The 16286-nt window shown below is 42.9% G+C and overlaps 1 protein-coding gene across 1 annotated transcript; it reads right to left on the bottom strand.

Annotated features, from left to right (window-relative positions):
• Positions 1–14597: 14597 nt before the first annotated feature.
• LOC103638137 (histone H3.3) lies at positions 14598–15628 on the bottom strand. The gene is made up of 2 exons (XM_008661118.4): positions 15310–15628; positions 14598–15208 (listed from the first exon to the last, which is right to left on the bottom strand). The coding sequence occupies exons 1-2, from the start codon at positions 15379–15381 to the stop codon at positions 14870–14872; spliced, it is 411 nt and encodes a 136-aa protein (XP_008659340.1). The 5' UTR covers positions 15382–15628; the 3' UTR covers positions 14598–14869.
• Positions 15629–16286: the final 658 nt, after the last annotated feature.

Genomic DNA, 16286 nt, shown 5'->3' with positions numbered 1-16286 from the left:
TATCTCAATAACTTATATATGCACATATGTGTTATATAATTATGAGATAAAGGATGACATATATGAGCTGTCCGAGATGACATCGAAGAGAAACTCGGGCCTGTGACGCACGTGCACTCACCTAGTGTATTATATAAGATAGGTCAGTGTCCATGCATTGCATCTGGAACATATAATATCTCGATAACTTATATATACAAATATGTGTTATACGATTATGAGATGGATGACAATATCCACAAGCCATCCGGAATGATATCAAAGAGAAACTCAGGCCTGTAACGCACGGACACTCACCTGATAGTGTATTATATAAAATTTAACAAGAAGATTTAATGGCAAAAATTCAAAATCAATAAATATAAAATAAACATAAGCATAACTATCTATTTCATCTAGTTTTTTCCATAATACGATCAAGGTACTCTTGTATATTTCCAGGACTGTTAAATCGAAGTGTTCCTCTCGTATGTCAACAGATCAATAAATAAATTCCTACGCAGAGTCGCACCATCATGTAAAGAAATGTTATAAGTAATATTATCCTTAACTACAAATTACATATATGCTATTATTCTCACCATACTAAGTTGCGCTCTTAAACCACTGTCCCACCACTCCATAATGTGCAGAGCAAAATGACCAGTATTAAGACTGAAAAAGTTGCCAACTTTGTTATATTATGAAATTATAAACATAACATCTATATATATGACATAATAATTTTAAGTAATTACCCTTTTAATTCGATTGGAGCATCAGATCGAATTGAATGTCACCACATATAAATGTCATGTGACCATCCAATACGTTTGACACCGTATGTAACCTTATATTTCTTCGAAATAAGAAGAATAGTTTCCCAAAATCTTTTTAGTGGTATATCTTTGCACCATTCTGGAGTAGGTGTGAAATTAAACACAGACACAAATTTGTTTGCATGATTAATACGAAAAGTACATAGCCTGTAGAGTATCTCCATGGCATAAGAACCTGCAAACCATGAGACATTAGAATTATATGTTTGCACAATTTATTTAACTATATAGATCAAAGGAATTCTGACTTACAAATTTACAAAGTGTGATGTAATAATTCATTTGAGGCCAATTATTTTATGTTTTTATCAACTCTATCGCGCTAGGATCCTTATATGACTTCGCTTCTTCGTCAAAACCACACATTTCCTAGAGAAAACATAATAATATAATAGAGAAGTGCCCGTGCGTTGCAACGGAACATATAATACCATGATAACATATAATAACACGATAACTCATGTAAAAATATGTGTTATACCATTATAAGAAAATGTTTCGTAATCCATTTGTGATCCTAGTCATACATAAATTTTGTTATTTTAATTGTTATTTCACCACTATATTGCAATATCATACAAACTTCTATATATGACAGTACAATACTCGTGTGTTGCAACAACATACAAATATTGGATGAAATGTTAGGATGCAACGATAAATAAACAATACATATACTATCATCAACCTCAATGTGTGTAAGTGTGTTATATGCAAAGGAAGCATTGCTCAATCCAGGCCCAAAGAAATGTAGGAAGGTCTGATTTTATTTTTGATAACAATAAACCTATAATTTCAGATGATATGCGATTATATTTTATAATAAACCTATCTTATGTCTCCTTTTTAGATGAATTAGATCCTTTATTCTTTATTTTTTCTATTTATTAGGCTTTGGTAACGAGAGTCATATACTCATATCGATGCCTTTATCGATTAATTCACAGATACACAAAAGATGGAAATAAGAAAAATAAAAGTACTCATGTAATCAAGCCACAAAATTGCATGAAGACTCCATCCGATGGGGTACAATATATTGCAAAAAAAAGTGCAAGAGTGCGGGGCTGCACCAACAAAATAACAACTGTGTGAAAGAGGAGCCACCTAAAGATAAATCTTGTACAAGAAATATGAAAATTCAATCATAGACCAACTAATAGAATAATCATATAAAAATAACTTTCGCCAGCAAGCAATGTTCTTAATTAAATATCCTGATGTTTGCAGCCATATCATTTAACATTATGACCAGATAAGAAGTGACTCAGTACCAGCAGTGGTGAGGTCACACGTTTCTCAATGGCGAGAACAACACCATCCTTCGTCTTCAACCCAATTGCAGTGGATCCCAACTGTATTAGCAAAACAAACAGCAACATAAGCATCACTTCGTCATGAACCCCCATATGAATCCTGCAACTAAAAGGGCCTAGCATTTTAATACAAGTACTTGTCCTTGAGCTATTCTCTACTTAATGCTAGTGGCACACAACAACCTGACTGACAAGGGATAAAAACTAAAAAAACTTGGCATTACATCTCAGATGACATAGTACCAAACTAACGAGACACACAACCATAAAACATTGCAAATCACAAACTTAAATTAGTAAGAACAAGTGAGACATCTCTAGAGTCCAGACTTCATCATACAACACCATCCATTCATAAATCACAATAATTTGTTAATCATAAGAAACCCACCTACTCCTTTTCAGGTTTTGCACTCACACAACTGCCAAACCCCCAAATCTGCCCCATCCAGCCACAAAAACACATAACTTCTGCTAACACACAACAAACCCACACACTGTCAGTCGACATCTTGGCATCCTCGTTGCTCAGATTCAATCGAGCGCCTAAACAGCAAACAACGGAAACCTATTCACTTTAGACCAATAGGCCATAAATAGCCCTGCAAACAGTCGACACAGACAATGTGGACGACGCACTAGGCAGTGTAACCAACGATCTAGAAACGAAGTGTTTTAGAGTTCTTGGAAATTTAATCACAAACCAAAGCAGCAAGCGAGGAGGCGAAAGGGCGCGTTGAAGGGATACCAGCTTGGTCGTCTCGGGTAGCACGAGCCACTGTGAATACAACACATCAACGATGGAGTTCTCACGAAGCGCGCCCGGGGCAAGCTCCACCAGCTGTAGCAGCTCCGGATGCAGCGCTGCCGCGTTCCTCCTCATCGGTCCCTGAAAAGGGGTGGAGGACTGAAAGGGAATTAGGCTTACACCTAGTTCCTAATTAATTTTGGTGGTTGAATTGCCCAACACAAATATTTGGACTAACTAGTTTGCTCTAGATTATATGTTCTACAGGTGTCAAAGGTTCATCTACAACTATACTAAATCGACTGTCCGGAATACCGTAGATTATTCCGGATAGGAGAAGCTTTTTGGAAAAACAGGCCAAGCGCGGACCGTCCGGGCCCTTGCGGCGGACCGTCCGCAACACCAGGATGACACTCGGACAAAACCAATGCAAAAATCCAAGTATGCACTACGGACCGTCCGAAGGAAAAGCAAGGACCGTCCGAGACCGTGCGCGGACCGTCCGGGCTCAGGCGCGGACCGTCCGGTAGGTGAGAAACCGAAAAACCCGAAGGTAACGGGTTCAGAAAAATGAATTATAGCGGCCTCGCGGACCGTCCGGGGTGCACGAAGGACCGTCCGCGACTAGGTCTGTCTGACATCTGACGACGCATTAAATGCAATATAGCCGTTACTGCTGACCGTTACATTTTCAGCCGTTGATCTACAGGGGCAGACCGTCCGGACCTGGCGGGCGGACCGTCCGCGCTCAGCAGAATGGAGTAACGGCTAGGAAGTAGTTGGTGGCTATAAATACAACCCCAACCACCTCCATTTATAGGACCCAAGCATTCCAACCTTCAACATTCAATACAAGAGCTAGCAATCCATTCCAAGACACATTCAAAGCCTCCATCTCTCCAAGTTTCACAATTGAGAAAAGAGATCATTAGTGATTAGTGACTTGAGAGAGAAAGTGATCTGTGTGTTATTTGTCGCTCTTGTCGCTTGGCTTTTGCAATCGTGCTTTCTGTCTTGATTCTTTCATTGCGATCAAACTCACTTGTAATTGAGGCAAGAGACACCAATCTTGTGGTGGTCCTTGTGGGAACTTTGTGTTCCAAGTGATTGAGAAGAGAAAGCTCACTCGGTCCGAGGGACCGTTTGAGAGAGGGAAAGGGTTGAAAGAGACCCGGCCTTTGTGGCCTCCTCAACGGGGAGTAGGTTTGCGAGAACCGAACCTCGGTAAAACAAATCCACGTGTCTCACTCTTCATTCGCTTGCAATTTGTTTTGCACCCTCTCTCGCGGACTCTATTATATTTCTAACGCTAACCCGGCTTGTAGTTGTGATTGTTTTTGAGAATTTCAGTTTCGCCCTATTCACCCCCCCCCCCTCTAGGCGACTTTCAATTGGTATCAGAGCCCGGTGCTTCATTAGAGCCTAACCGCTCGAAGTGATGTCGGGAGATCACACCAAGAGGGAGATGGAGACCGGCGACAAGCTCACTACGAGCCAAGGGAGCACTTCATCGGAAGAGTCCCGCACCAAGAGGAAGGAAAAGAAGAAGGACTCCTCCAAACGGAAGGAGAAAAGATCTTCTTCTTCACACCACAAAGAGAAGAAGGAAAAATCTTATTCCCACAAGTCGCATCGGAAAGGCGGCAAGCACAAGAGGATGAGGAAAGTGGTCTACTACGAGACCGACACTTCATCAACATCGACCTCTGACTCTGATGCGCCGTCCGTAACTTCTAAGCGCCAAGAGCGCAAGAAGTTTAGTAAGATCCCCTTACACTATCATCGTACACCTAGACATACTCCATTACTTTCCGTTCCATTAGGCAAACCGCCAACTTTTGATGGCGAAGATTATGCTAGGTGGAGTGACTTAATGAAATTTCATCTAACCTCACTCCACAAAAGTATATGGAATGTTGTTGAGTTTGGAGCACAGGTACCATCCATAGGGGATGAGGATTATGATACGGACGAAGTGGCCCAAATCGAGCACTTCAACTCTCAAGCTACAACCATACTCCTCGCCTCTCTAAGTAAGGAGGAATACAACAAGGTGCAAGGGTTGAAGAATGCAAAGGAGATTTGGGACCTTCTCAAGACCGCGCACGAGGGTGATGAACTCACCAAGATCACCAAGCGGGAAACGATCGAGGGGGAGCTCGGTCGCTTCCGTCTTCGCCAAGGGGAGGAGCCACAAGATATGTACAACCGGCTCAAAACCTTGGTGAACCAAGTGCGCAACCTCGGGAGCAAGAAGTGGGACGACCACGAGGTGGTTAAGGTTATTTTAAGATCACTTATTTTCCTTAACCCTACTCAAGTACAATTAATTCGTGGTAATCCAAGATATACACTAATGACTCCCGAGGAAGTAATCGGGAATTTTGTGAGCTTTGAATGTATGATCAAGGGCTCAAAGAAGATCAACGAGCTTGACGATCCCTCCACGTCTGAAGCACAACCGGTGGCTTTTAAGGCGACAGAGGAGAAGAAGGAGGAGTCTACACCAAGTAGACAACCAATTGACGCCTCCAAGCTCGACAATGAGGAGATGGCTTTAATCATCAAAAGTTTTCGCCAAATCCTCAAGCAACGGAAGGGGAAGGATTATAAACCCCGTTCCAAGAAGGTGTGCTACAAGTGTGGTAAGCCCGGTCACTTTATTGCTAAATGTCCATTATCAAGTGACAGTGACAGGGATAACGACAAGAAGGGCAAGAGGAGAGAAAAGAAGAGGTACCACAAGAAGAGGGGAGGTGAGGCCCACGTGTGCCGCGAGTGGGACTCCGACAAGAGCTCCACCGAGTCCTCCTCCGACGAGGACGCCGCCAACATCGCCGTCACCAAGGGACTCCTCTTCCCCAACGTCGGCCACAAGTGCCTCATGGCAAAGAACGGCAAAAGGAATAAGGTTAAATCTAAATCCTCCACTAAATATGAATCCTCTAGTGATGATAATGCTAGTGATGAGGAAAATAATTTGCGTACCCTTTTTGCTGACCTAAACATGCAACAAAAGGAAAAATTAAATGAGTTGATTAGTGCTATTCATGAGAAGGATGATCTCTTGGACTCTCAAGAGAACTTCCTTATTAAGGAAAACAAAAAACATGTTAAGGTCAAAAATGCTTATGCTCTACAAGTTGAAAAATGTGAAAAATTGTCTATTGAGCTAAGCACTTGCCATGAGACTATTGACAACCTTAGAAATGAAAATGCTAGATTAATTGCTAAGGTTGATTCTCATGTATGTAATGTCTCAATTCCCAATCTTAGAAATGATAATGATGATTTGCTTGCTAAGATTAAGGAATTGAATGATTCTCTTGATAGCCTTAGAGTAGAAAATGAAAATTTGATTGCTAAGGCTAAAGATTTTGATGTTTGCAATACTACTATTTCTGACCTTAGAACTAAGAATGATATGTTGCATGCTAAGGTTGTAGAACTAAAATCTTGCAAACCTTCTACATCTACTGTTGAGCACACTTCTATTTGTACTAGATGTAGAGATGTTGATATCGATGCTATTCATGATCACATGGCTTTAATTAAACAACAAAATGATCATGTAGCATTATTAGATGCTAAAATTGCCGAGCATAACTTAGAAAATGAAAAGTTTAAATTTGCTAGAAGTATGCTCTATAATGGGAGACGCCCTGGCATCAAGGATGGTATTGGCTTCCAAAGGGGAGACAATATCAAACTTAATGCCCCTCCTAAGAACTTGTCTAACTTTGTTAAGGGCAAGGCTTCCATGCCTCAGGATAACGAGGGTTACATTTTGTACCCTGCCGGCTATCCTGAGAACAAAATTAGGAGAGTTCATTCTAGGAAGTCTCACTCTGGCCCTAACCATGCTTTTATGTATAAGGGTGAGACATCTAGCTCTAGGCAACCAATCCGTGCTAAGTTGCCTAAAAAGAAAACTCCTAGTGCATCAAATGATCATGACATTTCATATAAGACTTTTGATGCATCTTATGTGCTTACTAACAAATCCGGTAAGGTAGTTGCCAAGTTTGTTGGGGGCAAACACAAGGGGTCAAAGACTTGTGTTTGGGTACCCAAAGTTCTTGTTTCTAATGCCAAAGGACCCAAGACCGTTTGGGTACCTAAAATCAAGAACTAAAATTGTTTTGTAGGTTTATGCATCCAGAGGCTCAAGTTGGATACTCGACAGCGGGTGCACAAACCACATGACTGGGGAGAAAAAGATGTTCTCCTCCTACGAGAAAAACCAAGATCCCCAACGAGGGATCACATTCGGGGATGGAAATCAAGGTTTGGTCAAAGGATTGGGTAACATTGCTATATCACCTGACCATTCTATTTCCAATGTTTTTCTTGTAGATTCATTAGATTACAATTTGCTTTCTGTATCTCAATTATGCAAAATGGGCTACAACTGTCTCTTTACTGATGTAGGTGTCACTGTCTTTAGAAGAAGTGATGATTCAATAGCATTTAAGGGTGTGCTAGAGGGTCAGCTATACTTGGTAGATTTTGATAGAGCTGAACTCGACACATGCTTAATTGCTAAGACTAACATGGGTTGGCTCTGGCACCGCCGACTAGCCCATGTTGGGATGAAGAATCTTCATAAGCTTCTAAAGGGAGAACACATTTTAGGACTAACAAATGTTCATTTTGAGAAAGACAGGATTTGTAGCGCATGCCAAGCAGGAAAGCAAGTTGGTGCCAATCATCCACACAAGAACATCATGACGACCGACAGGCCGCTTGAGCTACTCCACATGGATCTATTCAGCCCGATTGCTTACATAAGCATCGGCGGGAGTAAGTATTGTCTTGTAATAGTGGATGATTATTCTCGCTTCACTTGGGTGTTCTTTTTGCAGGAAAAATCTCAAACCCAAGAAACCTTAAAGGGATTCTTGAGACGGGCTCAAAATGAGTTCGGCTTAAGGATCGAGAAAATCAGAAGCGACAACGGGACGGAGTTCAAGAACTCTCAAATCAAAGGCTTCCTTGAGGAAGAGGGCATCAAGCATGAGTTCTCTTCTCCCTACACGCCACAACAAAATGGTGTAGTGAAGAGGAAGAATCGAACTCTATTGGACATGGCAAGGACCATGCTTGATGAGTATAAGACTTCGGATCGGTTTTGGGCCGAGGCGGTCAACACCGCCTGTTACGCCATCAACCGGTTATATCTTCACCGAATCCTCAAGAAGACATCGTATGAACTCCTAACCGGTAAAAAGCTCAGTATTTCATATTTTAGAGTCTTTGGTAGCAAATGCTTTATTCTTGTTAAAAGAGGTAGAAAATCTAAATTTGCTCCTAAGACTGTAGAAGGCTTTTTACTAGGATATGATTCAAACACAAGGGCATATAGAGTCTTTAACAAGTCCTCTGGACAAGTTGAAGTTTCTTGTGACGTTGTGTTTGATGAGACTAACGGCTCTCAAGTAGAGCAAGTTGATCTTGATGAGATAGGTAATGAAGAGGCTCCATGCATTGCGCTAAGGAACATGTCCCTTGGGGATGTGTGTCCTAAGGAATCCGAAGAGCCTCCAAATGAACAAGATCAACCATCCTCCTCCACGCAAGCATCTCCACCGACTCAAAATGAGGATGAAGCTCAAGTTGATGAAATAGAAGATCAAGCAAATGAGCCACCTCAAGATGACGGCAATGATCAAGGGGGAGATGCAAATGATCAAGACAAGCAGGATGAAGAACAAAGGCCGCCACACCCAAGAGTCCGCCAAGCAATTCAACAAGATCACCCCGTCGACACCATCCTCGGCGACATTCATAAGGGAGTAACCACTAGATCTCGGGTTGTACATTTTTGTGAGCATTACTCTTTTGTTTCCTCTATTGAGCCACACAGGGTAGAGGAAGCACTTCAAGATTCGGATTGGGTGGTGGCGATGCAAGAGGAGCTCAACAACTTTACTAGGAATGAGGTATGGCATTTGGTTCCACGTCCTAATCAAAATGTTGTAGGAACCAAGTGGGTCTTCCGCAACAAGCAAGACGAGCATGGTGTGGTGACAAGGAACAAAGCTCGACTTGTGGCTAAGGGATACTCCCAAGTTGAAGGTTTGGATTTCGGTGAAACCTATGCACCAGTAGCTAGGCTTGAGTCAATTCGTATATTATTGGCCTATGCTACTTACCATGGCTTCAAGCTTTATCAAATGGACGTGAAAAGTGCCTTCCTCAACGGACCAATCAAGGAAGAGGTCTATGTTGAGCAACCTCTCGGCTTTGAAGAAAGTGAGTACCCTAACCATGTGTATAAACTCTCTAAGGCGCTTTATGGGCTCAAGCAAGCCCCAAGAGCATGGTATGAATGCCTTAGAGATTTCCTTATTGCAAATGGATTCAAAGTCGGAAAAGCCGATCCTACACTCTTTACCAAAACACTTGAAAATGATTTGTTTGTATGTCAAATTTATGTTGATGATATCATATTTGGGTCTACTAACGAATCTACATGTGAAGAGTTTAGTAGGATCATGACACATAAATTCGAGATGTCTATGATGGGGGAGTTGAAATACTTCTTAGGATTTCAAGTGAAGCAACTCCAAGAGGGCACCTTCATCAGCCAAACGAAGTATACTCAAGACATTCTAAACAAGTTTGGGATGAAGGACGCCAAACCCATCAAGACACCCATGGGAACCAATGGGCATCTCGACCTCGACACAGGAGGTAAATCCGTCGATCAAAAGGTATACCAGTAGATGATAGGCTCATTACTCTATTTATGTGCATCTCGACTGGACATTATGCTTTCCGTATGCATGTGTGCAAGATTCCAAGCCGACCCTAAGGAAGCTCATCTTACGACCGTAAAACGAATCTTGAGATATTTGGCTTATACTCCTAAGTTTGGGCTTTGGTACCCTCGGGGATCCACATTTGATTTACTTGGTTATTCCGATGCCGATTGGGCGGGTTGTAAAATTAATAGAAAGAGCACATCGGGGACTTGCCAGTTCTTGGGAAGATCCTTGGTGTCTTGGGCTTCAAAGAAGCAAAATTCCGTAGCTCTTTCAACCGCCGAAGCCGAGTACATTGCCGCAGGACATTGTTGCGCGCAACTACTTTGGATGAGGCAAACCCTCAGGGACTATGGTTACAAATTAACCAAAGTTCCTCTTCTATGTGATAATGAGAGTGCAATCAAAATGGCGGATAATCCCGTCGAGCATAGCCGCACTAAACACATAGCCATTCGGTATCATTTTCTTAGGGATCACCAACAAAAGGGAGATATCGAGATTTCATACATTAATACTAAAGATCAATTAGCCGATATCTTTACCAAGCCTCTAGATGAACAAACTTTTAACAAACTTAGGCATGAGCTAAATATTCTTGATTCTAGGAACTTCTTTTGTTGATTCGCACACATAGCTCTTTTATATACCTTTGATCATGTATCCTTCATATGCTATGACTAATGCGTTTTCAAGTCTATTTCAAACCAAGTCATAGGTGTATTGAAAGGAAATTGGAGTCTTCGGCGAAGACAAAGGCTTCCACTCCGCAACTCATCCCTCGCCGTCACTCCGAGCATCACTCCGTCTTTGGTATAATCTTCACTCCCTTATTTATGACCAAAGGGGAAAAGAGTAATTCTATGGGCTCTAATGATTCGGTTTTTGGCGATTCATGCCAAAGGGGGAGAAAATATGAGCCCAAAGCAAAAGGACCGCACCACCACCTAATTTTCAAATTGGAGATTTTCAATTGGTCAATTTCAAATTGGTATCTTACTATGTTCAAAAGGGGGAGGAAGTAGTATTTCAAAAATGATATATCAAAACCCTCTTGAACACTAAGAGGAGGATCTCATTTAGGGGGAGTTTTGTTTTAGTCAAAGGAAAAGCATTTGAAACAGGGGGAGAATTTCAAATCTTGAAAATGCTTCTCGAAATCTTATTCATTTACCTTTGACTATTTGCAAAAGGACTTTGAAAAGGATTTACAAAAGAATTTGCAAAAACAAAACAAGTGGTGCAAGCATGGTCCAAAATGTTAAAAATAAAGAAACAATCCATGCATACTTTATGGGTATTTATATTGACTCAATTCCAAGCAACCTTTACACTGACATTATGCAAACTAGTTCAATTATGCATTTCTATACTTGCTTTGGTTTGTGTTGGCATCAATCACCAAAAAGGGGGAGATTGAAAGGGAATTAGGCTTACACCTAGTTCCTAATTAATTTTGGTGGTTGAATTGCCCAACACAAATATTTGGACTAACTAGTTTGCTCTAGATTATATGTTCTACAGGTGTCAAAGGTTCATCTACAACTATACTAAATCGACTGTCCGGAATACCGTAGATTATTCCGGACAGGAGAAGCTTTTTGGAAAAACAGGCCAAGCGCGGACCGTCCGCAACACCAGGATGACACTCGGACAGAACTAATGCAAAAATCCAAGTATGCACTACGGACCGTCCGAAGGAAAAGCAAGGACCGTCCGAGACCGTGCGCGGACCGTCCGGGCTCAGGCGCGGACCGTCCGGTAGGTGAGAAACCGAAAAACCTAAAGGTAACGGGTTCGGAAAAATGAATTATAGCGGCCTCGCGGACCGTCCGGGGTGCACGACCGGACCGTCCGCGACTAGGTCTGTCTGACATCTGACGACGCATTAAATGCAATATAGCCGTTGATATAGCCGTTACTGCTGACCGTTGCATTTTCAGCCGTTGATCTACAGGGGCGGACCGTCCGGACCTGGCGGGCGGACCGTCCGCGCTCAGCAGAATGGAGTAACGGCTAGGAAGTAGTTGGTGGCTATAAATACAACCCCAACCACCTCCATTTATAGGACCCAAGCATTCCAACCTTCAACATTCAATACAAGAGCTAGCAATCCATTCCAAGACACATTCAAAGCCTCCATCTCTCCAAGTTTCACAATTGAGAAAAGAGATCATTAGTGATTAGTGACTTGAGAGAGAAAGTGATCCGTGTGTTATTTGTCGCTCTTGTCGCTTGGCTTTTGCAATCGTGCTTTCTGTCTTGATTCTTTCATTGCGATCAAACTCACTTGTAATTGAGGCAAGAGACACCAATCTTGTGGTGGTCCTTGTGGGAACTTTGTGTTCCAAGTGATTGAGAAGAGAAAGCTCACTCGGTCCGAGGGACCGTTTGAGAGAGGGAAAGGGTTGAAAGAGGAGTAGGTTTGTGGCCTCCTCAACGGGGAGTAGGTTTGCGAGAACCGAACCTCGGTAAAACAAATCCACGTGTCTCACTCTTCATTCGCTTGCAATTTGTTTTGCACCCTCTCTCGCGGACTCTATTATATTTCTAACGCTAACCCGGCTTGTAGTTGTGATTGTTTTTGAGAATTTCAGTTTCGCCGTATTCACCCCCCTCCTCTAGGCGACTTTCAAGGACATCAGACAACACGACAACAGCCCCATGCGCACGGGAGGCTGCTGGCGGCGGTGGAGGCTCGACCACGGCAAAAAAAATATTTCACATAAGAGTAGACCTAGAAACATCATTCATTCAATCGATCAAATGGAGAGCAGCGGTTGTTTTACAATGTACAAATAACGCGAGACAGCAGGCACCACTACAGCTAGCTACACATCACCATCCCTTGTAAACTTAGCAAACAAACGAACAAATCAACCAGCGTATCGGATTACCACTACAAATCAAACTCTAGGTAGCATGCTAGATTTACTAATCAAGTAGCATACAATTCACATGGTATTTAAGTCAAGGAAAGATTCTACAAGGTGATCAGTTTTTGTAACCCCTTGATATGATAATATTGGGAAAACATTATACAAAATCGGATAGATTTAGTTTCTCAACAGTGGCATGTGCATTTGCTTGAGACAAAGAATAGTCTCATATATGTTACTCAGTTTAAATGTTGACCTGATAAATAAGACAGAGTCACATGCTTTAAGCCGTTTCACACCCACAAAAAGACTCCATCCAATTGTTAGAAGATGTCAGCTTGGCTTGCCTACAAGGAACATCATGGCAAGAAACATTTAGACAATATGTTTAACTATTTGGTTATATTGATTTTTACAAAATACTATTCAGTAAATGGTAAGCACCTTGTTCATCATATTCCAATACCCAACTCTAGGCAAGCAGTCATTCTCTCTGCCAGTTTTATTATACTTGAGCTTCATCATAAGTAAAATATAAAATACTAAATATGTTGCAAGAAAATACGACTGGTGTTAGTTATCAAACCCACAAAGAGTTGCTCCAGTTTATAAAACAGGAGTTCATTCTAAAACAGGAGTATATTAACTATGACAAAGAAGGGTAATATGAACATTAAAAAATGCTTCAAAAGCCACTGCTGCAATAAGAGTGGAGCGACATTGGATCTCTTACCCTTTATATTGTTCTTTTCTCTATAATTTATCTTCATACTCGATAGGATTTTCCCCCACTGTTTTCGCTAAAAGAATCACGAGTGGGTTTCAACCTACCCGAGGAGCAAGTAAAATTTTTGCCTGGATTGAAGCCAACGTTCGACTGTAAAAATAAATAAACGACCACCATGTAACACAAAACAACTGTAGTTGGCTTGGTTAAGCGTGTGCTTCTCTACCGAATCGGTCACAGTTTGATTCCTGCTCGCCACATATTTTTGCCGCGCGGGAGGGAGGCCACGGCTGGTGGCAGAACAGCGAGAGGCAGGCTACCCTTACGACTTTAATAACTCTTATATCTTCTACTATAACATCAAAATAATATGTGGTGTGGTGGATATGTTGTCTCTAATCTAGCAGGGCAAAACAGGAAATGAAAAAAAGGCAGAACGGCAGACTACCCTTACCGCCTTAATAAGTAGTAGAGATTTTACGAGGGATGAGGGCAAAACAGGAAATGAAAAAAGGCAGAACGGCATGTTACCCTTAATAAGTAGTAGAGATTTAACGAAAAAATAATATCAAAGTAAAAATTAATAATAATCATAAAAAATAAATAAGATGAGCTAGTCAAACTTAGGTAAAAAGATTTAAATGAATTCTAAATTAGAACGGAGGGATTATATTCTAAATTCTTTGGACTGTATAAAGCGGCACTTAGGATTAATTTAGCTGGATTACAAATCAGTTGTGCCAATTAGAAAATTTGAGCTTTGAACGAACGATCTAATTCATTTCAGAGATTTGCGTCAGAATCAGTGGACAGTGCCTATGTGATCACCTATTCGACTGTTGTTTACTTTTTTTTACTACGTATCTAAACCGAAATAAATTTGGACAAACAAAATTTACAGCAATAAATTATGGTCAGTGATGTTCTAAATTATATTGAGCTATTTGTTTTCACCGGGGCGCCAATTTTACGGAGATTCCGAAAGTGGAAAGAGTCTTTAGACCGTGTCATCTGCTCTATAGAAGAGTAGAAGAGTTTGAATATCGGGGAAACTCATTTCCCTGTTAGCTGCAGAGTCCACGGAAACGGAATTCAAAACCGACCTCAAAAAGACCATCGTGTTGCACGTGTATCCGGGGTTCGCGTCCTATTAGAAGAGAAAAAAAAAGACAATTTTGTTCCAAAATCCGGACTAACACCACATTTTTCAGACCGGACAGCCCTCCAACGCAACGACTGCTAATTGCCTCATTGTCTTGCGTCTGAGGGCAATTACAGTACATCGATTAGGTCTAGCTGCTGATTCCCGTGCCCTCGATATTTACCCAAACGGGCACACAGATTTCGGTGAACCATTCCAATAACAACAAACCGTGTTCTACACGGCACACAAAAAAATACGAATTGTGTCGTTTGGCAACACGAATGATCAGTCTTTTACCAAGATCGCTTCGGGACGAAGCGGCCTACACGAACTACCGCACAAAATAGACTTGTAAAGCCGTTTTTACACTACTTCTTCGCCGCGCCGTCTAAAAGCGAACAAACAGCATAAAGTTACAAATTGCACTCCTCCATCCCTCCGCCGCCACTGGGGCCGGGCGCGAGATACGCCTACGCGCGCTCGCCGCGGATGCGGCGGGCGAGCTGGATGTCTTTGGGCATGATGGTGACGCGCTTTGCGTGGATGGCGCAGAGGTTGGTGTCCTCGAACAGGCCGACGAGGTAGGCCTCGGCGGCTTCCTGGAGGGCCAGGACGGCGTGGCTCTGGAACCGCAGATCCGTCTTGAAGTCCTGAGCGATCTCACGGACCAGGCGCTGGAAGGGCAACTTCCGGATCAGCAGCTCCGTGCTCTTCTGGTACTTGCGGATCTCGCGCAGCGCCACCGTCCCGGGCCTGTACCTGTGGGGCTTCTTCACGCCGCCGGTCGTCGGCGCCGACTTCCTCGCCGCCTGCAACAAAACAACAACCGCCGCCGCGTCAGCGCCGTCTTACAACGGGAACCATCGAGGGGATCGGAACAGCAGATCGGTACGGGTAGGTAGAGACGAACCTTGGTGGCGAGCTGCTTGCGCGGGGCCTTGCCTCCGGTGGACTTGCGGGCGGTCTGCTTCGTACGAGCCATCTTCTCCTCTCCTTGGCTGCTCGATTTCTTCCTTGCCTGGACGGAACGAATTTGAGGGCGACGATGCGGTGGCTAGGGACGGGAACTGGGGCGCGGGGGGAGTTATATAGATCACGGGAGAGGTGCGGGAGGGCGGGCGTGGACCAAGGCGGTCTCATGTGACCGTTGGGAAAGTGGATTCGGGATGCGAGGCGGGATCGGACGGCGCGGGGCGGGCGAGAGAAAACACACGATCCGTGGAGAGGTGGAATTGAGGCTGTGATTGGTGGGCGGGACGGGAAGCACGGATCGGTGACGTGGCGAAAGACGTGGGGCCCGGGCTGCCAGCGACCGAGGGCGACGTGGGTTTGGAATAGGCGGGCTTCGCGGCGGAACGGGCACCTAGTCGGTTTTGCACTCCGTGTCGAAGAGGCAATGGGTACGCCAAACTGGTATGGGTAGAGTGGTAGTGGGATGGAGCCATTGGCAATTTTGCCATTATCATTTGTGGGCTTCGCCAGTATGCCATCGGACCCACAAATCATAGACACAGACGGTCCCACCAGTCATAGACACGGGATGGCATAATGACAGGCAGCCAAAATTGAGAGTGACAAAATAGCAAATTTCTCAGTGGGATGGGCAGTGGGTACGTCGAACTTGAGGTCGGATGGGTAAAAATTCTATTATAGTATGGATATAGCGAATTTTGATATGATGACCTTGGTAGGGTGTAAGAGTAACTTCACTAGTTTTTGAAAAAAAATAGCTCCTTAAAAAATAGCTGTTTACGAAGTTGATAAATATAGTTTAGAAGTAAAACATCATTTTATCTACAACAGTTCTTGATATGTAGGCACTAATTCACTGCATATGAGTTCGTTCCTCGGACCAACTCACATATGATGCATCCATCCATCCATGGA

This window comes from Zea mays, chromosome 9 (assembly GCF_902167145.1).
Source record: "Zea mays cultivar B73 chromosome 9, Zm-B73-REFERENCE-NAM-5.0, whole genome shotgun sequence".
NCBI lineage: Eukaryota > Viridiplantae > Streptophyta > Magnoliopsida > Poales > Poaceae > Zea > Zea mays.
Note: the sequence above shows the minus strand (reverse complement) of the source record. Positions and strands in the feature narration are given on the sequence as shown.